Below are 27,342 nucleotides of genomic sequence, written 5' to 3' on the forward strand. Positions count from 1 at the left end.
AGCGTCCAGCCGTGTGGGGAGAGCTCCCGTGTACACAAAGAGTGTACTGGGAAGAAGGGAGGGTTGGCAACAACAATAATGTTCACAGAACAGAATGGGCTCCTCCTGACCCACAGAGGGAAACTGTTTTCAGATAGTAAGAATAGGTTTCTGGGAACCATCCCCCTCTGGGCCCTCTTGCCGTCCTGAGCAAGGAAGATGGCAGCTGGGGTTTGGGTTAGAACTCAGAGTAGAATCTGTGGCCATGGAATAAAGAGACAAAAAAAGGCTCACAGGGGTGGGGGCGCCTGATTAGGTCTGGCAAAAAGGACTTAGCATTGCGACTAATAGGCCCTGCAGACACTCAGAAGAGCCTTTCTGCCAAGCAGTCTGTTTGCATGTCAATCCCTTTGTCCCTCCACTGTACCATCTGGGGAAGGTGCTAATGAGACACTAACTAAGCAAGCAGCAGGCAGCAGAATGGCACAAGGAGGGCAGCAAAACTCTGCAGAGAACATCCAAGAAATCATCATCTCATGAGCAATGAAAAGACCAAGACAGGCACATTTGGGGTCAGTCCATACCAAGGGGCAGAGAACTCCAATATGAATGACAGGCCATACTACCTCTCCCACCTCGACAAATGGGCTCTTGCAGCTCTCTGAAAAGCCCCAGAACTTTACAGCTTCTTCTGCATTCACATCCTCAACATGATGTGGGATCACGGGGCACCGCCTGCTGTGGCCTGCTGCTCTGCTATTCATTATAAAATCATCACCCCACGGTCACCTCATGGCCGGCACTTCTTCTGCTATTTAATCTGTAGACAAAAGTGCAAATTCTTCATCCTGTTTAGAATATGCTGAAGTGTGATTTAAAGAAATACATTCCTCTTGGGGTATCATGCTACAAAAATGCCAGAAATGCAAGCCTGAGGGGTTTAATTTTAATAGTAAATGATTAACCTTCCTTGGCTGTGGAAAGGCAGCTCAGCATATGCCAGGACACCAGGCTGACATGGAGTTCGAGAAGGCAATTTCAAGTCATGCCTTCCCTCCTTCACAGTTTGCTAATGAAATGATTTTAAAAATACAAAAATATCAGGAAAAATCTGCACTCATAAAGAAAAACAGTAGAAGTGGCCTTAAAATAGAGAGACATTGAAATACTTCTGCAAAAAACAGCACAACACACCTGGGATGGTCTGGAAATGAGTATGAGCAGCTCATGTGTCTTAGTTCATTTTGTGTTGCTATAAAGGAATACCCGAGGCTGCGTAATTTGCAAAGAAAAGAAGTTTATTTGGTTCATGGTTCTGCAAGCTGTATAAGAAGCATGGCGCCAGCATCTGCTTCTGGTGAGGACTCCAGGAAGCATCATGGCAGAAAGCAAAGAGGGAGCAGGCAAGAAAAGGAGCAAGTCAGAGAGAGGAGGAGGGGTGCCATGCTCTTTTAAACAAACAGCTCTCAGGTGAACTAAAAGAGTGAGAACTTACTCATTTCCACAGGGAGGGCACCAGGCCATTAGTGAGGGATCTGCCCTCATGATCCAAGTATCTCCCACCAGGCCCCACTTCCAACATTGGGGATCAAATCTCAACATGAGATTTGGAGGGGACAGCCATTCCAACTATATCACCATGGTTCAACAAATATGAGGAAACAACCTGCCTGGGAAGGAAGTGAAAGAATTCCCTACTAGAAGTTTCCAAATTCCAAGCAGGAGAGGGAGAACAGGAAATCAGGAAGCAGAAGACCAATGGCCTAGGGTATAATCACAGTGAAGCCAGAGGCAGAGCCCTCATATCACCCTGACTTAAAGCAAACAACCTGCCACATAAAGAGGAAGAAAGGCTGCCGCAGCCTGCTTCTGAAGGGCAGCATATCATGTAAAGGAGCGGGCATGGCCCTACTAACTTCAGATGATGGTGACCAAGGCACAGGGTTGCCTCAGCTGCAGCTCCCAGATAGCTGTACACAGCTATCTTGCAGGAAAAATCAGAGCAAATCCCCTCGACCCCACCACTTGCTGTGGTTTGAATGTGTCCTCTAAAGCTCATGTGTTGGAAACTTAATCCCCAATGCAAGAGTGTCGAGAGGTGAGACCTTTAAGAGGTGATCAAGTCATAAGAGCTCAGGAAGGCAGAGCCCTCCTGAGGAGTTTAATGTCACTATTTCAGGGATGGGTTTGTTATAAAAGCAAGCTTGGCCCTTCTTGCTTTCCTGCTTTCTTTCTCATTCTCTCTTGCTTTTGCTCTCTCAGTCTTTTGCCTGAGACACAGCATGAGGGCCCCTGCCAGATGTCAGAGCCATGGTCTTGGACTTCCCAGCTTCCAGAACTGTGAGCCAAATAAGTTTCTGTTCATTATAAATTAATCAATCTGTGGTATTCTGTTATAGCAGCAGTAAACAGATTAAGACACGAAGAAACGGAAAGAACACAATATGTTGAAACGCTAAGTCTCAGCGATATTTGAGAAAATCTTTTATAAATAAAAAGAAAATAACCTGGGACCAAGAAAGATTGCTTTTAGATGAAAAACATGATTTCAGAAATGAACACCCAAATGGAGGCAATAAACAGTGATACTGCTAAAAACTGAACCAATGAATTAAAAGAAACCTTTGGAAAGTCTCTCAGAGGTCACACACACACATACACAAAGCAAAAGGGAAAGGAGGTAAATATAATATGCGAAAGGCTAAGATTCCTAGATAAGAGAGTCAGGCAATCCATCACAGGGATTTGAGGACTGAGCCGACAGAGAAGACAGAGAAGAGGCATTCAAAGAAATTACCATAAGGACCTCTGCTTCCAACCAAGTAACAGGGGCCAGATTGACTTTCCCTTCTGAAACCATCAAGCACCCAACAAAATCTATAGAACAATAGTTCTTACACATTAGACATCAAGTAGTGAAGGACCCTGAGAGACTGGAAAAGAAGAACAAAGTTGGAGGACTAACATTATCTGATTTGAAGACGATAAAGCTGTAGTAATCAAGACACTCTGAGCCAGCCATGGTGGCTCATGCCTGTAATCCCAGCATTTTGGGAGGCTGAGGCAGGAGGATGGCTTGAGCCTAGGAGTGTGAAATCAGCCTGGGCAACACCAGACCTTGTCTCTACAAAGAATAAAAAATTAGCCAGACGTGGTGGCGCATGGCTGTAGTCCCAGTTTCTCAGGAGGCTGAGGTGGGAGGATCACTTCAGCCTGAAAGGGCAAGGCTGCTGTGAGCTGTGATGGCGTCACTGCACTCCAGCCTGGACAACCAAACAAGACTCTGTGTAGAAAAGAAAGAAAGAAAGAGAGAGAGAGAGAGAGAGAGAAAGGAAGGAAGGAAGGAAGGAAGGAAGGAAGGAAGGAAGGAAGGAAGGAAGGAAGGAAGGAAGGAAGGAAAGAAAGCTCTGCATAAGCAGAATAGCACAGAGTCCAGAAACAGACACACACCTGTGTAGATAATTGGTGTGCAAAGGCAATTCAATAGAGAAAGAACTGTCTTTTCAACGAAGGTGCTGTGATTCAGCTGAGTGATTAAAAAAACGAAACAAAGCAAAAAAACACTAAAAAATCGAAGGTGCTGGAACAACTGAATATGCCTATACTAAGGAAAAAAAAAAATAGGCCTGTCCTGAGAAGTAAATAAGATGTATTTGTGAAGTCACTTCACACAGTATGTAAATATTAGTTTCCTCTCTTCTTAGATCCTCCCAACCCCACCCCCCAAAAAATCCATTTCCCTTCCAGCAACCAGAACAGTCTTTATGTATAAAAATGCAAATTGGATCATGTTAACATGCTTTCAGGGACTGCTTCCTGCACTAAGAGTAAATTCCAAGTGCATAATGGTTCTCTGTGGCTGTTCCTGGCCTGACGTTTCCCTCTCATCTCACTGCATGGGATATGGCTTGGCTGTGTCCCCACTCAAATCTCATCTTGAATAACATGTGTCGTTGGAAGGATCTGGTGGGAGGTAATTGAATCATGGGAGCAGGTCTTTCCCATGCTGTTCTCCTGATAGTGAATAAGTCTCACAAGATCTGATGGTAATAAAAAGGGGTTCCCCAAACAAGTACTTCTCTCTTTGCCTGCCACCATCCATGTAAGTCGTGACTTGTTCCTCCTTGCCTTCTGCCCTGATTGTGAGGCCTCCCCAGCCATGTGGAACTGTAAGGCCATTGAACCTCTTTTTCTTCCCAGTCTCAGGTATGTCTTTATCAGCAGCATGAAAACTAATACAATGGCCTTCCTCACTTCCCCAGAGCCACCAATACTTTCCCTGCCTCAGAGCTTTTTCACATGCTATGCTATTCCCATGACTGGGAAAATTCTTGGCCCCATTCCCCTTAACACCTCACAAATTGCTAATTCCCATTCATGTCCTTTCGTTTTCCACTTTACAGTCATTTCCTCAGAGGCCTTTCTCTGCTCCACTCTCCCCACCACCTCTAACATGTAAATTAGGGTCCCCTGCCCCTGTCCCATAGCCTCCTGTTCTTTTTCTTCAGAACATGCCACCAATTTAACTCTATATTCATTATATAACTGCCTGTTTGTCCATTTCCTGAGGTAAAGCTCCATGATGCATGGTGACCACAGTTTCATGCATTGCTGCATCTTCCGTTTCTAGTGCAGTGACACGTGCTGATAACTATCTGTTGACTTAAACTAAGACATGCAAGTTGCCTCCCATAAAGATGTTTCCCCTTCATCTGTGAAGACCTGGTGGCCAAGTCATAGTGGCTGGCCTCAGTCTTGGGCCAGGCTGTGGGTAGCCCCGAGAGGAGACAAGACTGTGGGGTGGGGCCTGCATCCACGTGGAGGGGCTCTTTGCATTGTCAGGTTATTTTAGGTAAACCTCAGCTGTGCTGGTGGCCAGCCTTTCTTCCATGGGCTTCAGTAGACACTGCGGATGTCCTGCCCAGATCCCCTGGATCTCATGCACCACTCTGACTGCTGGGTCCTCCCCTAGCTGCTGCAGGTTCTTCAGCTGATAGCTCACACCTGCATCTTCTCTAGAGCCTTCTCCTTGAAGCCACCTGGCCTGAAGTTATCTAGGAGTTACACCCACCCCTCAAGGCCTGTGACCAATGACTAATTTGCCTCACAGAGGGACTGCAAAACCCCACACCCTTGCCTCAAAGAGGGACTGACTCTGTGCAAGTTACTCTCCCAAGCTTTGTCCCTGTAGATCAGGTTGAAGCTAGACTCCCCAGAATCATATCTTTGCCTGGCCTCTCTTCTGGCCTGTCCTGACCTATCCAGCTTCTCTCTCTCACCACTTTCTCCTGAGAGTGCTCCAAAAGTGTGTGCACGAATCCCTGACCAGGCAGGGATTGAGAATACCTCCCAAGACAAAGCTGCCTACGGTTGGGGAGTGGGGGGGAAGATGACAAGCATTTACTGAGTACCCAGGCCATGCCGGGCACTGTCTCGGGCACCATCCTCACACCAACACTGATGAGGAACTGGAGGGTCAGGGAGGATCCCTGTACCCTATCGAAGATCACCCAACTGGTCAGTGGGGAAACGAGGACTCAAACCCAGGCAGAAAGTCCATGCTCTTAACTCCCCACCATGGCTGTCGGTGAGTCCACTCATCTGCCAATTCAGAGCCCTAGCAAGCAGTGTGAGCTGTGCTAAGATGAAGGCAGGGGTTAATGGGGTAACTTCAACCTGAGTACAAGTGCACTGTTCAAATGTAGAAAGGGCTATCTTCCGAGGCAGCCAGCTCAGCCACTGCAGGTGTTCAAAAAGAAGCCAGTGGCCCCTTCACAGGCCTGTTACGGAGGGAGCTGTAGAACTGAGAGAAGAGTCACCCTGTGTGACCCTCATGATGCCGAGCTCTTGTGAGTTCAGGTCCTTAGAATGCGTGCACTCAGCTCAAGGTTAAAGAATGGCATTGTAAATAGCTCACTGGAGAGTAATTTATGTCATCACCCAAAAGGAGAAAACTGAAAGCCATCTATCAGATCACTGCCTGAGCAAACGACCGGCAAGGGAGGCTTTGCATTGGAGTAGAAGAAAAGAATCTACAAAAATAAAGGGAAAACTGGATGCAGATGTTTTCCTCAATTAGCTTCTACTAAAAAAGCAATAAACAGGAAAGATCAGTGCTATACGTGCACTTTTATTTAGCCATGTGGCATGAGTCATGACATTTCAGAGAGAAATGTGTCTCTCTTTGGTGAAGCTAAAGGAAACTATTTTATTTTCTTTATCGCTGGAGTTTTTGCAACAAAGCTATTTTTAACCAAAGTATTACAAAATATGACCATCACGTGAGATGATTACTGAAATCTAAATCATACCAGCAAGAAGCAGTGATTCAATTTGTCTTTTCAAACATCCCAAAGTAACTCAAATTAATTATATCTGCCTAAAAAAATACCACTTGTAGGTTATTTCTGTTGTAGTTTCCTGTTATAGAAGGAAGAAAAAAGTCTTTGTCGATTGGCTTTCTGAACATTCAAGTTAGGATAAAAGATACTTCATTAGGAAATCAAGACTCTTTCAAACAGGACTTAAAATGCCAAGTGCTGCACATTTTTCAATTGTGTTGCTGATTACATTTTTAACATTTTGGTTTTCGGTGGTAGTAAATTAAGAAACTATCTTCCTGAAATTTATGTCCTAGATAAAGGACAAATTAGGTTGTATTATTTTATTTATGCGTGGGGGTTTTTGGCAGGGGTCGCATTGGGGAGCAGTAGTTGGTCCACAGTGGAATCATAAGGGTAGCTTTTGAAAGACAGATGTCTGAACTTCACCATAGCACAGTCGAGTTCACAGAAATGAAGTGGAGTCCTGGCATCTGAATTTTTAAAAGAATCAACAGAATTCTGATGCACAGTGAGATTGAGAACCACTGTTTTAAGAGCTGGGAATTTTAAAAACTTATCTACAAAGCTGTAATAAATGTTTTTCAGGCGTCACTTGGGTGTGCCTTGTTTCAAGAAAAGCCATAATATGAAAATGCGAATGTAGGAACTTTAGGAGGTGACTTTTAGCATTATAAAGTAGCACACCAGTGTTACATGGTTAAATCTCTGCATGAATTTAAAGCAAGATTTAGCATTCTCAGGTCAATTCACATACATTTTTGGTGGGATGGAAAATACATATGTTAAGCCACTGAAGAGAAGTTTAACCTCCTACTCCTTCTTTATCCAGGACAGAGACGCAGTGTTATTGGGAGTTGGGAAAGGCCTGGATCCTGCAGACCACCTCTCCCAGCTTCTCAAACCTAACTTCCTGATTCCCAATAGCCCAGCACAGGCAGAGGCTGGAGAGCTCCCTGGACCACAGAATCTTGTTTAGAGGGAAGCGGCTTGTTCTCTAATGCCAAAGGGGAGAACCCAGTTGGATGTGTACATAAAATGCACATAAGGTTCACAGTGAGGGCTGTTCTACCTGTATCCCTGGCAGCCTCCCTGATTCCCTGTAAGCCCTGTGCTTGGGAGGCTATGTCCTCTCAGTTATTTCTCTTACAAAGAAATATTTACCATGCATGGAAAATCCAGTCATTCAGTGACATTACTGGGCAAGTCTCCCCTTCCAGTCTTGCAATGCCCAGGTACGCTTCCGTTTTATATCCCTTCCCTAAGAAGTTGTTGCCATGAACAAAGCATAAGAGGTCTGTATATCTAGAAGACAAGGTCAGGAAGTGGAAGGAGACTGGTGAGGGGCGGGTGTCCTGGTCTGGTTTCAGGGTCCAATTATAAAGGAAGCCTCTGGAAATGTAGGCACAATGGTCAAGTACCAGCCATCTAAGTCTAACATCTGGGAACTGAGCCTGTACCTTGCAGGCTGTCAGAGCCAGGCCTGAGCGGGCCAGGTGTCACTCACAGACTATGTACTGAGCTGGGGGCCAAACTTCTCAAATCCTGGATGTGCATGGCTTGTTCCCCACTTGGACATTCTGGCCCATCTCCCTGCACAGTCTCCTGCATCAGTTCCTGGCCTGGACCCCTCCATGCGCCCCATCTAACCCACCCTCAGTGTGGTGATCTGCCAATGCTCTCAGCAAAAAACAGCCCTGACCTCGGCTCTGGATTGTGCCCATCTCTGCTGCTGTGCACGTGGACAGCAGGAAGGGGCAGGTCTGGCCCAAGGCATGGGCAGGTGGGCAGGACTCAGGCATGAGAGGATGAATCAGGTCAGGACAAAGGCAGGCAAAGAGAGATGGAAGCCCAGGCTCAGGGCTGGGCAGCATGAGAAGCAGGGAGAAGTACAGCGAGGGGCAGCCCGGAGGACTTCAACTGCCTGCCTGAGTCTGCATGGTGACTGAATTCCAAGCCCTGCCATATCAGGGAGGTGTGGAGAGGAAGAGGGGGATGTGCTGCTCTGTCCCACCTAGAGTGGCTTCAGCCTACTCCAGATGGATGAGTGGTGAGCATCAGTAGCCCCATCTGGAAGGAAATGAAGAGGAACAGAGCAGGAAAGTGAAGCAGAGGAATAGATACAGCAAGGCTCAACCTGTATCCAGGCTCACATCTGAATGGGCTCCATGCCTACATGATGGGACAAATAAAATCCCACACCACACACAGCCTGGAAGACCATTCCTGAGGCTGTACTTCTGCTGACTCACTGTGTAGGTGATTAATGATTATAAAAAATTAACAGCAGTGAGTATCCCTATCTCCCAGCAGGGCACAATGAGCACATTCTGCATTGCACCCAAGTTTATCTACAAATAGAGGCTGGTGGGTCCAAAGAGATCCGTCAGTGAATGCATAAGCATCAAAGGAAGCAGTGGATTTTGTGGCTTGACTCAACATGACAAGTCAGGGATGCTGAGGAGGTGCCTCCTGTCCTCCCCACGGTTAAACTCACTTCTAGTAGAAAAGATCTGACAATGAGAACAAGAGGCACCAACGAGGCCACCAAAGACCCTAGACGTCAGCTTTTTTAAAACACTATTTGGGTAAAGAACTAGAGTGAGTGGATAAACTCCCTTTGTTGGTTTCACTGCCTACATATCTCTTGAATTTAACCACTTCCCTCCATCTCCACTGCTACAATCTATACTGGATTTTACAGTGTCTCCCACCACCCCCTGCCCAAAATTCATGTCCACTCAGAACCGCATATGTGATCTTTTTTGGAAAGAGGGTCTTTGTAGAGAGAATCAAGTTAAAATGAGGTCATACTAGATTAAGGTGGGCCCTAATCCAACAGACTGGTATTCTTAGAAGAGGGAAACTTGGACCCAGAGACAAAGTGAAAATACCACATGATAATGGAGACAGAGATTGGACTGATGTGTCTACAAGGAATGGCAAGGACTGTCACCTACCACCAGAGCTAGGAGACAGCCATGGAACAGGTTCTTCCTCAGGGCCTCCAGAAAGAACTGACCTGGTTGCTGACACCTTGATTTTGGACTTCTGACCTCCAGAACAGCAAGATAATACATTCCCATTGTTTTAAGCTGCCCAGTTTGTAGTAATGTACCATGGCAGCCAGAGGAAACTATACTCTTCCGCAACCCCTTGCGTGGATAACTCTAGCATCCTCCTAACCTTGAATATCCCAAAGCTGTCTGGTCGTCCTATGACATGTTCTCCACTCTGTCGCTAGAGTGAGCGTCTCACATCTAACATGGATCATGGGCCTCCACTGGTTAAAATCCTCAATGGCCTGCACTGGTCTTGGAGTCAGCATCCACTCTCCCCACCCTTCACCATCTCCTTGCCTGTCTGCCTTCTGCTGCCTTATCAGATTTCACCAAGTATCAGTCACTCACAGGGGCGTTCTCCAACCTGCCCAGATATGTCCCATTCTGTGTTGTTTGTTCTTGTTGCCCTCCTGGCCTTTTCCTCCACAACACCTATCACAGTGTGTTAGATGTGATTATGTCTTTAGTGTCTCTTTTCCCCACTAAAGTGTAAACTCCCTGAGAGCCAAGCCACATGGGTTTTATTCATCACTAGATCCCCAGCACTTAGTACAATGTCTTGCACCAAGTTAGTTAGCACTCACTAAATATGTGCTGGATGAATGGAAGAATGAATAGAACAAAAAGAGAGAAAAAAGTAAGTGCCTCTTTTATTCCCTCTCCTCTACCTGAGCCTGCAATGAGGATTCTCGAGCACATGTCACGCTTTTGTACAGGGGCAAAACTAACAAAGATCAGGGCCTACCCATCTTCCCTTGTCAATGGTACCAAAATCCTAAGACACATTTTAGAGAGCTAAGAAGACAAACAAAGCAGGGCAAGATGGAAAGTTTGGGAAACCTTCAGTGGAATTTGCAGTTATCAAAAAAGATGAATGAACTCTCTACAATTCCCAAACACTATCATTAATACTATCCCACATGTCACTGAATGCCTGCTTCAAAGCAGTTTTGTAGGAGATACATTATTGTCTGCATTTACAAGCGAGAAAACAGGCTCAGGGAGGTTAAGACATTCACCCAAGGTAAAGGCCATGGACTGTAACTGTCACCAGGTTCATCTGACTCCAAGTACAGGGATTCTTCCACTCCCCTGTTGCCTCCCTACACCCCCATGCATCCCCCACCTCCACCACTCCTTAGCACACAGGGCTGGTAGAGCTCACTCTGTGCAAGGAGGCCAGCCTTCCAGCCAGAGTCAGCAATGTGTGCAAAAGCACCACTCTGATTCCTTTATCTGCTGTGACACAAGAGCGATAATGAACCCAGCAGCCTGGGCTGGAAATCTGTCCAGATTCATGGAATATCTTTCAACATAAAATATGAGGAAAAAACACAAACAGTTCAGCAGCATCAGCCATGCTATGCATGTAGTGAAGCAAAACAGGCAGGTTGTATAAATATTTAACAACGAGAAAGAACTGAACTGGCTCCAAAGAAACATCTGGGATAACAGATCTAAGGCGGCTGAGGTTTCTAGTGGGAAAGTCACTGTGAAGATACAAACAACAACCAGCCGGCAATTCTCAGATTTCATTCTCACGTGCATTTACCAAGAACCTCTGGCAACTTATCCCTAAATGCTTTGTTTTTAAGTGTGTACTACACAACTGGGCAATTTCCAAGGGACCTAAGTCAAAAAAACATGCTTTTCTTGCCATAAAAATGCTTTATTTCTATTTCAAACAACAGAAACTCAACAACAGTGTTAATAGTTGAGTCGAGATCAAACCAAGTTTTTTGGGTTTTTTTTTGCCACATTTATCTATGTTACCTAATATAGTAAGAAATGGACTGAATGTGTTCAGGATTCAGATTCTGGCATTAGTCCAAAGACTAAGTTTGGGTATTCCAAAGAAAATAAGCTATATATTTGAAAGTACAGTTTTTATGAAGTTACCTTCATGACTGACACTTGGAAATGGACCATCTTTTTCCAGAACTGATACCCCAGGGGTGGACTGCATAGTTCACAGGACCCCTGTGGGACCAATTATCTGCCTCACATTCTTCCACTGAAGGATTCAACCACATAGCTGAGTTCAACAGTCTGTCCTTGCCCTCTTTTGCAAAGTGTCAGGAAGAAGGCCCAGCTGCCTCGGGTAGGCTGAGGCTGCATGTTGACAACTGGCAGCTATTTTCCCAGGCACACATGTTCCAGGAGGTGCATGCTGTCCCTTGCGGCATCATGTATAACTGGCTTTCTTCCTGCTCTAGCCCGGGTCCTCCCAGGGTGACAGGATGAGCATGCTACCAGCTCCTCGCTCTCCTCCGGTTCCACGGTGGAGGATGCTGCCTGCTGAACCTGCAAATTTCGTGCTGACCCCAGTGGAGAGCAGGGGATGTACGGGCTTTTGCAGCAAGGTTCCCAAGGCTGCTACAGGCTGCTGTGCTGCCATACACATTTCCCGTGCCTAGTCAGCCTCTGCCCTAGATAGCAAGCATAGAGGGGACAGCAAACTCCCAGAGCTACACTTCTAGCTGCTCCCCACCAAGGCCTGGTTGCCTGACAGCTGTGCAAACACAAGTTGGGCAGTTGAGTCATGGGGGCAGATCCCATCACTTCATGCCAGTCCCAGCTGCCAAAGGATGCCCTCAACCCAGGCTGCTACAAGCAGCCCCGAGCACAATCACTATTTGCTAAATTCTTTAGTTCAGCAGTTCTCAAACTATAATGTGCATCTAAGTATATAAGTTCCTGGGGAATCCTATTAAAATGTACATCCTGATTCAGCAGGCCTGGGATGGGACCTGCAATTCTGCATCTCTAAAAAGCTCCCTACACTTCATGGATGCAAGTGCAGCGTACGCATGAAACATACTTAACAGATTTTACCAGGGTTTACCTCCCAAGTAAACTCAAATAAACATGTGCATGGAGTTCTATAATTAATAAGACATTTCACAAAGTCATAGATCCCCATCTTTCTGAGGAGAAAAGCTAAGCTCAGAGATCAAAGAGCTTGGCAAAGCCAAGAATAACAGTGGACTCAATCCAGATGACTTGATATGAAGTCCCAGGATGGTTTCACTAAGTCAGTGGTTCTCAAACTTTAACATGCATCACGATGACTTGAGAGGTAGATAAAAATACAGATTTCTGGGCCTCTAGGGATTCTGATTCTCATGCATCTGGCCTAAGTACCACACTTTGAGAAGTGCTCCACTAGACTACGCATGATCCTAGAGACCCCTGGACATGTCAGCCTCAGTCTCAGAGTTTTCATACCATTCATCACCATATGCCCAAACCCCACGAAACACTGTCCTGGCTCCTGGTGACCCAGGGATATTGGGTCATGCCAAGGCTTTTTTGTCTCTAGATGCCCCAAAGGCAATAAGCTTCTTTGGCATTGACTATGAGCTCTACTTTGTAGCAGCCGTTCGGCCTCAGGTGTGTGACCCTGAGAACGTCTCAGTAACTTCAAGCCTCATGCTCCTGACCTGTGAAATGGGGCCAATAATCCCCATGCATAGGACCTTGATGAGACCCAAATGACAAATGGTTCTCAACCCTTCCTGTGCATCAGAATCACCTGGGAAGGTTTAACAAAACACCAGTGCCTAGCTCCCTTCGCAAACCCTGGGCAAGTGTAGTTATCAAATCTCCCACATTGATGCTAATGTGCAACTAGGGTTGATATCCACTGAAATAGGTAAACGTGCTAGAAAAATGCAAGATGGCCAGCTGCGGTGGCTCATGCCTATAATCCTGGCACTTTGGGAGGCTGAGATGGGAGGAACGTTTGAGGCCAGGAGTTGGAGACCAGCCTGAGCAAGATGGCAAGACCTCATCTCTACAAAAAATTAAAAAATTAGCCAAGTGCAGTGACACCCACCTGTAGTCTCAGCTACTAGGGAAGGTGAGGTGGGAGAAATGCTTGGGCCCCTCCTAGGCTCAAGAGAGGCTGCAGCAAGCTACGATTATACCACTGCACTTGAGCCTGGGTGACAAAGCGAAACCTTGTCTCTCCAAAAAGAATTTAAAAATTAGCCAGGCATGGTGGTGCACACCTGTAGTCCCAGCTACGTGGGAGGAGGCTGAAGGATTGCTTGAGGCCAGAAGTTTGAGACCAACCTAGGCAATGTAGTGAGATCCTATATCTAAAAAGAGTAAAAGAATTCATTATAGCTATTAATATTTCACTGTTATGGTATTTATTTATTTGTTTATTTGAGACAGGGTCTCACTCTGTCACCCAGGCTGGAATGCAGAGGCACAATCATGGCTCACTGCAACCTGGACCTCTTGGGCTCAAGGGATCCTCCCACTTCAGCCTCCTGAGTAGCTGCGGCTACAGGTGCATGACTCCACACCCGGCTAATTTTTAAAAAAAAATTTTTATAGAGGTAAGGTCTTGCTATGTTGCTCAGGCTGGTCTCAAAATCCTGGATACAAGCAATCCTCCTGCCTTAGCCTCCCAAAGTGCTGGGAGTACAAGTGTGAGACACCCACACAGCTGTGATGGTTTAATGAGAAGAATAAATGCAACATGGACCGAGTGTTCCACAGGTGTCCTCTCTCCCAGGCAGGGAGACTCTTCGGTGAATGCACCATCTTTAAACTCTCATGGAAATGCAGCCTGATGAAAGGTATATGAGCAGAGCTGCAGAGCTGGCTGAAAATGGCTCCCTGGTGAGCTGTTCTCGTGAGCTGCTATCTGTGCCCAGACCACAGCCTAGCCAAATCCTGTGATCCAAGGCTGAAAATATCTCTGGATTTCCATGAAGCTCTCGGGGAGATAGGAAAGCTTAATCACAGCTGATTGGGACAGTGAATCATGCACAGGAACTTTCCAGCCAGATCCCTTGGGGACCAACCTGGCTCAGGCTCTCTACAAATTATCACAAAGAATCTGGACTGGAATGGTTGGCAAATGGGAATTCATTCATTCAACAACAGCTGGGGACTCCTACATATAGGAGATAGGGGAAGGAGAGGCTGATCACGAGGTAAGCTGCATCCCACATAACCTTTCTACAGCCATGCAAGGCAGGTATTTGTTGAATGGATGAATAAATGAATAAACTAAGAAGTGCTCAGAGAAAGAAAGAGGGAAGGACGAAGGAGGGGAGAGAGAGAGAAGAAAGGAAGCAAAGAAGGCAGGCAGGCAGGAAGGAAGGATGGAGAGAGGAAGGGAGGGAGGGAGGAATTTGGCCTTTGCTTGCACCCTCTTCTGCTATTGGACAGCTCTATTTTGAAGTCATTTTCTACACTGAACCAAAATGCTGACCCAATTCTCTGAATGCAGGAAGAGTCCAGCAGAAACATAGCCACGGAAGTGTGATACAGGGGAAACAGGCCAAATCAACCTTGTCTTGAAGAGTCCGTGGGTTATGCTTGTCCACATCCGCTTCCCAGTCAGGACAGCCAGGCGATCCCCACCCAGGGCAGTGCTTGAGGTCACCCACAAGGCGCCTCCAGTTCTGCTCACCAGGATCAAGGTTCTGCAGAGTTCAACAGCCACAGGAGGGAACCTGGGAAAGGCCACCGGAAGGCACAAAGAATCCGCTCACTCCATGCTCCCTTGGGCGGCCCCTGCCAAGCTGCTTCTGCTGCTCCCTACTTGCTCTCTGAACCCCACCTCTTGGGCCTATCCAGTTACAGTCACAGGCTCTGCTATCACCTGGAATGCCCTGGGCCTCTCCTCAGGTCTTCTCCTTCCCTGCAGAGAGTTGGGGCTCAGGCCACTCAGATATCCAGGATCATTAATTCTGTGGCCCCTCTCTGACACCACTTTCATCTGATTCCGGCACCTCCATGCCTGACATCTGCTCTATCTTCTGCTCAGAATCCTGTAACCCAAACATCCCAGCATTCCTGGTGAGAGGAAAAGGCACTTTCCATTCTGCAGAACACTCATCCTTCCCCATAAGGAGCTCCTCCAATACCACCGAGGCCAGCTCTCCTGGGCCAGCCAGTGCCTGTCTGTTGTCTGCCTGCCCACCATCTCTTCTTTCTTTTAGTGACAGACAGCACCTTATTTCCTCCAAGAGGGAATCTTCTCTTTCTGAATCCAAGTGCCTTGGGTGGAGAGGTAGGTTGACCTCACATCCTAGCTCAGAGTCTCCCTGGCCATCAGGATCAGCCAAGAGCAGGGCAGGTGGACCAAAATGAGCCAAGAGAGCCAGGCCCAGGATGTCTGCTACAACCACTGGATGAAGGCACCCTGTTTCTGCTGGTGCTTTGGGAGTCAGGAAATTATAAGCCCAACACATCTAGTAAACACTTTTGTTGTCGTATGAGGAGAGCCTTCCTGAGAATCAATCCTGCACAGAGGAAAGCAAAGCCATAAAAAATAGAGAGAGAGAGAATATATAGTGTGTGTGTGTGTATATATAGTGTGTGTATATATAGTGTGTATATATATAGTGTGTATATATGTACTATATATACAGTCTATATATACTATATATAAACTATATATACATAGACTATACATAGTGTATATATAGACTAGCAGACATACATTATATATAGTATATATAGTACATAGAGGATATATGTATACAGTTGGTTCTCATTATTTGAGGTATATGTCCTATAGAGTTCCTGTGAACACTGAATTAGCAAATATGGGACCACTGCTTCTAGGGGATTCGGTGTGCAAACCTCTTGTTTATAATGTTCTTGTCAACTGATCAATAAGTAATCTTGTTTTATGTGTGTTTCTGTCTAAAGACACCTTATTTAACATATGCTGTTGATTCATTGACATTGAACTCACGGCCAAACAAAGCTCATCTAAAATGCCTGTTTTCTCTGTGAGGCACATCACAGCCATCCTGAGCTGTAGAACACTAGCTTCAGCACACCACTCAGGGGTCATTTTAAACAGTGAAGTAACCAAGAAAAATCCCAAAAATGCAAAAACTGTGGCCCCAAACAGAGCATGAAAAGGATACTTGTTCACAGTATGAGCTGAAACAAGGCAGAAGGGGCGTCACCTTGTCCAACCTCAGCTGGAAATCTGTATATCAAGTGATGCAAATTTTTTGCCACTCTACACATGTCCACAAACTACCACAAAAGCTCCATGAGCATTAATGTCTGGGGTCATAGGTAAGTTTTGGCTAGAAGGTGAATTTGTCAGTATAACATCCACAAATCAAGAAGACTGACTATTCTTTCGTTAGCAGTGTTTCATCACCTGGATCCTTCTACGCCTGAGGCCAGTGGTGCCCCTTTACACCAATTTCTTTTTCACTCAAGCCAGTGGGAGGTGGTTTTGTCAGTTAAATCCAGGCTGGTTTTACAGCCTCTCTTTTCTGGAAGCAAGGTCTCTGGAAGATGCTGGCTCCCCTAAATGGCCCTTTGAGGTCCCTAGAATCTTCAGAGTCCTCAACATCCCAATCACCCCTACAAAGGGAAAGTTCGGCCCTCCTCAGGCATTGCTTGTGGAGAAATTTCCCAAGTGTGTATCCAGTTCCTCAGCTTGAGATAGCCAATCCCTTCCGCCTGCCTGTCAAAATAAGTGTTTGAGAAAAGTGAGGTTCCTGTTTTGGCCATCCATAGTAAAAGCACTTAGCGGTGTTCACCTGTAACTACTGCTGATTCGGGTCCTGCGGAAGGGACACACTTTCTGCATTGCTCTCAAGCTTCCAGAGCCAATGCCACCCCTCTTCTGTGTGTGCTGCTCATCGCAGTACAGCAGGTCTCCTGATCAGCGGGCAGTAGGGGCTTGGGCTCATGGCCCTGAGCCTTCGGAATAGGTTCTCTTGGGTTTTTCACCAGTCCCCCTCCTCCAGTCTGCCTCCATTTCTTACATTGGTGGATGAGGCCTTGAGCAAAAGAGTAAAATCAGAGCTGGAAGGAGCCTTAGAAACTTCCTGGGTCAAGATGAGGAGAATGAGGGTCAGAGAAGAAAGGAACTTGCCAAGATCACAAAGTGAAAACCAGAACAAAAGCAGTGAGCTCCCAACTCCCTTTCCAGCACTTTTCCACTAGCAGTGTCACTGTTGTATGGTAAGGCTTCACCCATTCTCTCTCCATGTTGACAAATGCTAGTTTTATTCACAGACAAGTCAGATCAGGACACTGACCCACATCACTCCATGATGTTTCTGAGGAGACTGTACATAACTTTTCACCCACTCTTTATCGCCACCTTTCCAGCTAGGAAAAAATTTAATTCAACAAAGAACTCCACCATCACCATCACTCCAGATGCTGCAACTCTTTGCAAGCAAATTGATTTTCTGGGGTCCTTGAGCCAACAAGAGTCTGCAGGCCCCAGTGAAATCAGGTTTCTTGTCCCCTCCCCCATGCACATACAAACCTCCACATGTTCAGTACAGGTGACCCTGCAGGTCCAACGAATGAGACATTGAATCACCACTGAGAGAGGCTCAGAGGAGGGAAACTCCACTGGGAAAGGAGGTCAGGCTGCCCTAGTTAAGCCACCCCCACTCCAGTAGTCCTCGCCTGGCTCCCTGCCTCGCCTCGACACTCTTCCACCCTGACTCCCCCAAAGTGGACCATGTCACCTCTTACCAGGCCTAAAACCACATGAGTCCGGGGACAGGAGGGTTTGAGAGATTCTAGTCCAATAAATGAAGGCATTATGCCACACCTGAAGCTTTTTAATACAATTTTAAAATTATACCTATGCTTGGGCTGGTTACATACGAAGCCCACTCCAGTCCTGTCCTGAGCACCAGGAAAACCCTAAGGCCTGTCTGAGTAGCAGCCCAGTTTCAGAGACCTCCTCCAAGCTCTCCCCCACAAAATCAACAAGGGTTTGTTGTATGTTCTGGGAAAGTCGCATCACACCCTATGACTGTGAAAGAGACCCTGTCTTCTCTTCCACCCTAAGAACAAGAACCCACTTCTCCAGCCTCATCTTGTTCTTCACAAGAGGGGTCTGGCCCATAGGCAAGCTCAGAGGCCTGGCTCTTCACCTTTCACAGGGTCTTCTCTGGCATCCTGGAGGAGGCTCTCCACCGCACCAGTTCTGGCTGCCTTGCCACAGTCCAGTGTCTACTCTGAGGACATTTCTGTTCAGATGTGGTTCACATCACCTGTTTAAACTCTCCCAGACACATTCAGACTTCACATGGACAGAAATGTCCACCCAACTCTGATGAACCAGCTGGCTACACCCTTGGCCAGAGCCTGACCTGCCTTGACCATCGCTTCCCTGGCAGCTTCACCAGCTGGGTCTCCTGACTGAGTTTCCAAAAGCCACATCCTCTGGTCACATGTAGAAGTCTGGGAAAGACAGTACTTTCCAGAGAAGGTGATTTCAGCTGTCAAACCAACATTTCCTGGTTGGTTGGTTTTTCCCCTTTTACATCCCTCCCAAATATTTAACTTTATAAGGTGTTTTACTTAGGATTTCTATATGGAGTTTGCTAATTCAGGCAGGAAAATGGGGTAGCAGAGAGTCTTTCTGAGTCTATTTCAGCATTGCTGTTTTACAAGCACATCAAAGCTTACTGCCAGGAGAAAAAGACACTGTCCTTACACCTTAATTCTCTATCCTCTTCCTCCTTTTATACATCTTAGATCATCAGCACTGAGAAAATTACTAATATCCTTCCAAAACAACTGTACACCCCTCACTTTTAGCAACATCTGACTCAGTCTTATCATAAGTGTATTATAGATGGAATTGTGTTCCCCACTAAAATTGGTATGTTAGAGTCTTAATCCCCAGTACCCCAGAATGTGACTGTATTTGGGAGACAGGACTTTTAAAGAGATCGTTAAGCTTAAATGAGATCATATAGGTGAGCCCTAATTTAGTGACTGGTGTCCTCATAAGAAGAGGGAGAGACACAAAAGATTCATGCACACAGAGGAGAGACCTACACTTAGGCTGGTTATAATTCTTGTGAGAATAAAAGAAGGTGGCCATCTCCAAATCAAAGAGAAGGGCCTTAGGAGACAACAAACCTGCTGACATACTGATCTTGAATGCAATGGACTAAATGCTTATGCTCTCCCCAAATTCATACGCTGAAATTCTAATCTCCCAGATGATGATATTAGCAGATGGAGCCTTTAGGGGGTGATTAGGTACTGTTATGAAACAGATCCCAGACAGATAGCTAGTCCCTTCCACCATGTGAGGACACAGCTAGAAGGCAACATCTATGAACCAGAAAGTAGGCCCTTGCCAGACACCAAGGTGCCTTGATCTTGGACTTCCCAGTCTCTAGAACTGTGAGTGTATTAATCTGTTCTCCCATTGTATAAAGAAATATCTGAGACTCGGTAATTTACAAAGAAAAGGGGTTTAATTTGCTCACCATTCTGCAGGCTGTACAAAAAGCATGATGTTGATATTTGCTTGGCCTCTGGGGAGGCCTCAGGAAACTTATAATCATGGCAGAAGGTGAAGGGAAGCAGGTGTCTTACATGGTAGAAGCAGGAACAAGAGAGAGAGTGGGGAGGTACTATACACAACCAGCTCTTGTGAGAACTCACTTACTATCATGAGAGCAGCACCAAGAGGATGGTACTAAACCATTCAGGCGAACCCGCCCCCATGATTCAATCACCTCCTATCAGGGCCCGCCTCCAACATTGGGAATTACAATTGAACATGACATTTGGGTGAGGACACAGATCTAAACCATATCAGTCAGAAATTAATTTCTGTTACTTAAAAGATACTCAGTTTATTGTATTTTGTTATAACAGCCAAAATGGACTAGGACATTGAATGCCCAGCCTCCAGAACTATGAGAAAATACATTTCTGTTATTTAAGTAACCCAAAACTGTGGTATTTTGTTATGGCATCCTAGGCTGACCACAATATACAACATACTCACTAATTCATCAGGCTTCTGCTGAAGGCCTACAATGGGCAAAGCACTGAGTTTAGCACTGTGGGCAGACACAAAAGTAAGTGAGAATACAACAGCTCACAATATGATCAGGGAGAATGACAACACAAATATATCTGTCATAGAGCAGAATGCAAATATTTTGGTATAACATTTCTATAACTCTTGTTCCAACAATGCAAATTTGTTCAATGTAATTGACATATTAAGGAACAATCTGAGCACAATGTGAATTTTGTGTTTGCCTATCTGTAAGAAAAACTAGATGAACATAGAAAGGTTGTGCCTAGCTGAACCGAGCCACATGGAAATACACAAAATTCACATACCTCAGACATCAGTCAGCTCTCTGGTTCCACAGTGTGTTATTAGCCACACTCCTCCACATTTGGAGTTAAAATTCTCTGTCTGATTTCAGGTTACTTTCCTCCTACCACTTCACAATAACATACAAATGATCACACCTTCAGATACCACCTCCATAAACAAACTTTAGGTCATTTTCAAACTCAACTGCCATATGTATGGTAAGATGTATACATTTCTTAACCACTTAATGTTAAAGGTGTGCTACCATTTATAATAGGCTTTTATTTTTGCTTTTATCTGACAAACTGTTGAGTGTTGTGCTTCTAAACCACTTTTTCTCTATAAGCCCTATAGTTTTTACTGCATGATTGTGTATATTGCAGTGATTTTTAGAAACATGTATGAGTAGAATTGACTGTACTTAAATGTTTCAATAAGGAACTAGATATCAGGTAACTAAGGCCTGGGTAATGAATGTCTATGGTCAGGATCACAGATAATCACATGCTTACTGCATAAACCTCAAACAGGGCATATGGATCTGGCCAATATATCAACGACAACCTCTAGTGGTAATGTACACTAATTACAGGTAAAATACAGAAAAAGGTGATGTATTAAAAATGGATTTTTAAATGTTATTGAATGAATGAAGTTATCACACAGGTCAAGTCAAATATACTCCCTCACCTTTAAGCAGTTTTTATGGCCTCCAGCTTCCTGGCCTGATTACTGTTTGTTTGTTTATTTATTTATTTACTTATTTTGAGACAGAGTCTCACTCTATTGCCCAGGCTGGAATGCAGTGGTGCAATCTCGGCTCACTGCAAGCTCTGCCTCCTGGGTTCACGCCATTCTCCCGCCTCAGCCTCCTCCAGAGTAGCTGGGACTACAGGCGCCCGCCACCACACCCGGCTACTTTTTTGCTTTTTGTATTTTTAGTAGAGACAGGGTTTCACCGTGTTAGCCAGGATGGTCTCGATCTCCTGACCTCATGATCCGCCCTCCTCAGCCTCTCAAAGTGCTGGGATTACAGGCGTGAGCCACCGCGCCTGATCAAGAATTTCCTCTAGAGTCAAACAGCCTCATAAGGGAGCTCCACTGACCTGTCATTGAGTTTTCTGAGGTGCACAGTTGCTCTCTCAGCTTCTCCACGTCATCAGGATGCACCTGTTCATACAGTGTGCTCCCAAACCATTCTGACTGGGGCTGGTTCAGAACAGGGGTGACGGAGTCAGACACATAAATCACTCGCCCTGTCTCAGCAGCCACCACAAACAGAAATCCATCAGCTGCTTCAAGGATGAGATGCTTCAGTTCCTATAAAGAAAAGATTATGATTGGCACAATACACTGGCAGACGCAGTCTGATTAAACTTTCTTATTGGGAAAGCAACCTTTAATTTCCTTTATCTGCATATTTATTCTGGTACACGAATAGTTTGGGAAACGAGTGCTTTGTTACTGGAAAATAAGCTAGAAAAATGCACAAAGCTTGCACCACCCCTAAGATACAGCTACTGTAAATACAGTTAGCCCTGTCTTCATTAGTCCTTTGTTGGGGAGAGAGAAAATTTCCAGCCTAGGGGGATGGGAGGGCAATGAATGATCACCAGAAGGTGCTGGGCTGCCAGAGGCATGAACAGCTTCGCCACATATTAAAACTGTAGTCATGTAATTGGAGCAGAAGGGCGCAACACATAGTGCTTGGCACAAAAGGTGCTAGATAGAAGGAAGGGAAGGGGAAGGGGAAGGTGACAAGGGAGAACGACAGAGACTATGTGTCTCCCCACCCATAGCTTGCCATGCTGAAAGTACACTCTTGTTCCTTTTCTCTTCCTGTATTTCTGAGCTGAATGCTGGCACTGGCTATAAGAGTATCCCCTTACATTTGCATTTCTGTCAGATTTCCAGAACTGACAATAATCACCATCATCTCAAAAGACTCTCAGAGTAATTCTGGGAGGCAGCAGGGAATATATTATCCATATCACTTTACAGTGAGAAGAGGTTAGGAGTATGAACCCTGGGCTCACATTGATTCACTGGGGTCATGACTGTCATTGAAGGCAGGGAGGAAGCTGTTTGGGATCAAGGAAAGGGCAGCAGGAAGCCTTGATATTATCCTCAGAAGGACGTGGATGGGGCAAAATCAACTTTGTTAAAACGAGATGTCTTTTCTTTGTAGTGCCTGAAGGCAGCTCACGCGTAGTTGCCTATGCTATTCTCACATCAAGCTCAGGAGCCCTTTGCCACTGAATGAAATGGGCTTTGTGCCTGCCGGAGCCAGGCACTAAGTCTTCCCCAGACACTGTAATCCATGGCCACCCTTCCAACCACTTCAAGTACTGTTCAGACTCCAGAGGACAAAGCTATCCTTCTAGGTCAGCAGCTGGCAAACAGTTTTTGCTGGCAATCTTTTGTTTGAATGTAATCTTATGTGAAAACCCCACTGTAAAGCACATGGACAGCCAACAGAGTGGAGGCAAACGGTGGAGAGTCTGGCGCCCCAAATCCCAGTCCCTGAGCAAGGTACAGGGACCCAGAGGCTAGAGAATATTGATGTGCTGATAAGCACAACCCAGGGAGCTTTGTAAATGTGTTTAAGCCCTTGGCTGGGGAGGAATTCTAACATCCTCTGCCTGGAAAACCAGGGCAGAAGCAGTTGGTACAAGCATTTTTTAAGGGTAAGTTTATTTTGCCCATTTCTCTTGCTTTGCACTTCTGCTGTTCTGTGTCACCTAGATGCTTAGTTAGTTCAGGGAATTCGGTCAGCATTTTTATTTTCAGTTTTGGGATGATCTTCCCAACAGAAAGAGCTGTAAGAGAATTAAAAGCGGAAGAGGATGTCTGGGGAAGTACAGAATTCTTTGTCACTGGAGGAGAGGAAGTGGAGGCTGAATGACGTTACTCATGTATTCACATTTTTGTCCAGTTTGCAAAGACTGTGGAGAGGTCTTATGGGATGAAGCCCCACGTGCATCACGGACCCTCTTTTACCACCCTCCTCCCTGATGTTTATTCCCTGGGAGACCATCCATCACTACCAAGTTCCTATGCCCTGAATCCAGAACTAGCCTCTACATTCCAAGAAAACAAACAGTCACAGTTAAAAGCATGTATTCTGGAGTAGAAGAAGACTATCATCTATGGCTCTCCCACTTAGCTGTGCAACTTTTGGCATGTTACTTCACACCCTCAGTAATTTTTTTCAGTGAGCTCTTGCAAGGTTAAATGAGATGCTGTGTGTGAGGACTTAGTAAGGGCCTGGCACACAGTAGGTGCTCCATCAATGTAACCGTTATCATCACCATCCAAGCAGCTGAGAGAGGAACAAAGGTACGGCTCATCTGACCTGCATAGCTGCCTTCTCTCTTCACGCCACTTTCATAATCCTCAGTCACTTAAAGATAACGAGACCTATTTCAAACATTGACCCTGTAGGTTTTTTGGTGAGGATTAAAAAAAATAGACAAAAAACTGACTCTAGCAGCTATACGGTGCTTAATAATTTCTGTCTGTTACTTACCAGCTATTCACCCTTCATTATACCTCAGGCCCATGTTAAACAGTCTATGCTCGTTGCCTTCCTCACCACAACCACACAAGCTGGGAGCTATCACTGCATTTATTTTTACAGAGGTGGAAATGAGGCTTGAAGCTCCTGCCCTGACCAACACAGTTTGTGTCCTCCAGGTGGCAGATATTACCACTGCTGGACCTTCCTAACATCTGCCAAGGGAGGGCTCCCATGACCACTGGGATGATTTAAAAAGGGATCAAATAGGTGAAGTCCTTGCTAAAGTGTCTAACACAGAACAGACAGTAATAAACGTTAGTTCCTCCTCCCTTGTTCTTTATCTAAACCTAACTTCCATGACATAAATCGAGTCTCGGCTCTAACAGAATAAACCATTCTGTCTCCCAACAAAATATTTTTCATTCCTGCCTCTGAGATTCTGTGTACACTGTTGCCTTTTTGTGAAATCTCTTCTGCTCCCCTCTTTCTAGGTATTTTTTGTGGCTCCTTTCTATGCCAATACTGTCTCTGTCCTGAGAAGTTCCTCTTGATAATACCAGGACTCTACCACTCTATTTCAGCTTGACCACACGCTGTGTCTTGTTAAATCCTCCATTACTTTTAGGACCCTATATTCTACATACTTTTGCATTTCCTAACTGCATGCCCTGACAAATGTATCATTTCACCTCTCCCACAACACCCCCCACCCCACTCTGCTGTATACAATGAAGCGCTTTCAAATCCATCATCTCATTTATCCTGCAAAAGCTCTTAGAGACAGGAAAGCAAAAAGTTTTATGTTCATTTCACAGGATGAGCACACTGAAGCTTAGAGTATTTGCCAACCTGCCCTATGACCAGCGCATGGAAATACAAAGACCCTGAACACAGGCCTCTGGCTCATGTAAATTCACTTATAAAATATGACCTCACTAGCCATTTTATGTGTTTCTTCTTGCCAACTAGTCAAAGACTAGTGTAGGTGTTAAAAATATGGCTTTGGGGTCCTACCAACCTGTCTTCACTGGACCCAATCTTGGCTCCTCCACTAAGCAGTGGATTAACCCTGAGCAATCTGCTGACTCTTCCTAAGCCTCAGTTTCCTCATCAGTAAAACAGAGCTAAATAACAGTGGCTTCTTCACAGGGCTAGAGTAAGTAGTAAATGAGATATTTCACAGAAACCTATGACTCACACCAGCGCCCAGAAATGCCGGCCAGCTAAATGCTCTGATCCCGGCCACTATTATCACTACTGCTGCCGCCACTGTCTTTTTCCTTTAACTTTTATTTTAAGTTCACAGGTACACATGCACGTTTGTTACATACTGCCAAGGGAGTAAACTCATGTCATGAGAATTTGTTGTACAAATTATTTCATCATCCAGATCCTAAGCCCAGTACCCATTAGTTATTTTTTCTGATCTCTTCCTCCTCCCAACCTCCACCCTCTAGGAGGCTCCAGTGTGTGTTGTTCCCCTCTCTGTGTCTGTGTGTTCCCATCATTCAGCCCCCACTTACAAGTGGGAACATGCGGTATTTGGTTTTCTGTTCCTGCATTAGTTTGCTAAGGATAGTGGCCTCCAGTTCCATTCATGTTCCTGCAAAGGACTTGATCTCATTCTTTTATATGGCTGTGTAGTATTCCATGGTGTATATGTACCACATTTTCTTTATCCAGTCTGTCACTGATGAACGTTTATGTTGAGTCCATGTCTTTGCTATTGTGAATAATGCTGCAATGAACATACATATGCATATGTCTTCATGTAGAACGATTTATATTCCCTTGCATATAAACCCAGTGACGGGATTGCTGGGTCGAATGGTATTTCTGTTTTTAGCTCTTTGAGGAACCTCCACACTGCCTTCCACAATGGCTGAGCTAGTTTACACTTCCACCAGCAGTGTATAAGTGTTCACTTTTCTCTGCAACCTCACTAGCATCTGTTATTTTTTGACTTTTTAGTAATAGCCATTCTGACTAGAGTGAGATGGTATCTCATAGTAGTTTTGATTTGCACTTCTCTAATGATCAGTGATGCGGAGCTTTTTTCATATACCATCACTTTCATAGGCTGATTATATCAGCACGATTCCAGCATACAGTGTTTTTACTAACTTCTTCCTGTGTCAGTGTACTGAGCACGATGTTCAGATGCTCAATATATTTTTTTGAGTGACATCTCATTAAGGTTATGGGAAACATAAAAGCAGAAGACCCAAAGATCAGACAAACCCTCTGCTGAACACAGTTTCTTGGAGAAAAATGGAAACAAAACATCTTGGCTTCATTCCTTCCTCAACCTTGAGCCCTGGTTCCCCACATAGTTGATTTCATGTTGGTGATGCTGGGATTCTCCCCCCTTTCCAATGGTGATGTGATGACCAGGGTACCTGCTCTGTGAGGAAGGAAGGCTTGTACGCGCCATCGGTGGACTTGTTCCCTGTACCCCTCATGGACTTCATGTGCGAGACGGCCATGCGGAGGATGGTGAGCTTGTCTGGCTTCCGAGCCAATGCGCTGCATGTGGGGACCATGTCGGAGAGCTCCGTGATGTACTGAGTCATCTTGTTCCGTCTGCGCCTTTCAATTTCACTATGATTCTCTCTTTCCAGAAAGCACGAGATCAGAAGAGGGGGAAGAAAGAGAAGTATCAGATTAGGGATTACTATCTAGTGGGATAAAACCATTAACACCAAGTCATCAGGAACTAGGGGCTAACACCTAACAGCTGAGTGCTTTGAATGATTATTGGGCAAGGCGGACCTTTTGAGGCCTCAGCAAGCTCTTACATCTACATGTTGGAAGCACAGACATCTATAGTCTCAATCTCTAAATACATAGCAAAATCTTCTAATTACTCCCATATGACTGAGGTATTTTTGTAAGCCCATGAGGGCTGGGCACGGTGGCTCACACCTGTAATCCCAGCACTTTGGGAGGCCGAGGTGTGCAGATCACTTAAAGCCAGAAGTTTGAGACCAGCCTGACCAACATGGTAAAACCCCGTCTCTACTGAAAATACAAAAATTAGCTGGGCGTGGTAGCACATGCCTGTAATCCCAGCTACTTGGGAGGCTGAAGCATGAGAATTGCTTGAACCTGGGAGGTGGAGGTTGAAGTGCGCTGAGATCACACCACTGCACTCCAACGGGTGCATACATAAATCTGTACATGGATATACACACGTGCACACACACAAATGTGGTTACTGTCTGCTTCAATATGTGGTTTACATGTTTTATCTTTACATATTTGTTACATATAATATGTAATATATAAATATAAGTATGTAATAAACATATTATACATAATATTTACATATTATAT

The 27,342-nt window shown here is 45.3% G+C and overlaps 1 protein-coding gene across 2 annotated transcripts in view; it reads right to left on the reverse strand.

Annotated features, from left to right (window-relative positions):
* ARNT2 (aryl-hydrocarbon receptor nuclear translocator 2) overlaps nucleotides 1–27,342 on the reverse strand; it is a 162,781-nt gene that overhangs the window by 105,089 nt on the left and 30,350 nt on the right. For both annotated transcript variants that reach the window (XM_011938371.1, XM_011938373.1), the window contains 2 exons: nucleotides 26,406–26,619; nucleotides 21,593–21,806 (listed from right to left, as the gene is read on the reverse strand). In XM_011938371.1, coding sequence (XP_011793761.1) covers nucleotides 21,593–21,806; nucleotides 26,406–26,619 — 428 coding nt within the window. The remainder of the gene's footprint in view (nucleotides 1–21,592; nucleotides 21,807–26,405; nucleotides 26,620–27,342) is intronic.

Source organism: Colobus angolensis, unplaced genomic scaffold (genome assembly GCF_000951035.1).
Source record: "Colobus angolensis palliatus isolate OR3802 unplaced genomic scaffold, Cang.pa_1.0 Scaffold172, whole genome shotgun sequence".
In the NCBI taxonomy this organism is placed as follows: domain Eukaryota; kingdom Metazoa; phylum Chordata; class Mammalia; order Primates; family Cercopithecidae; genus Colobus; species Colobus angolensis.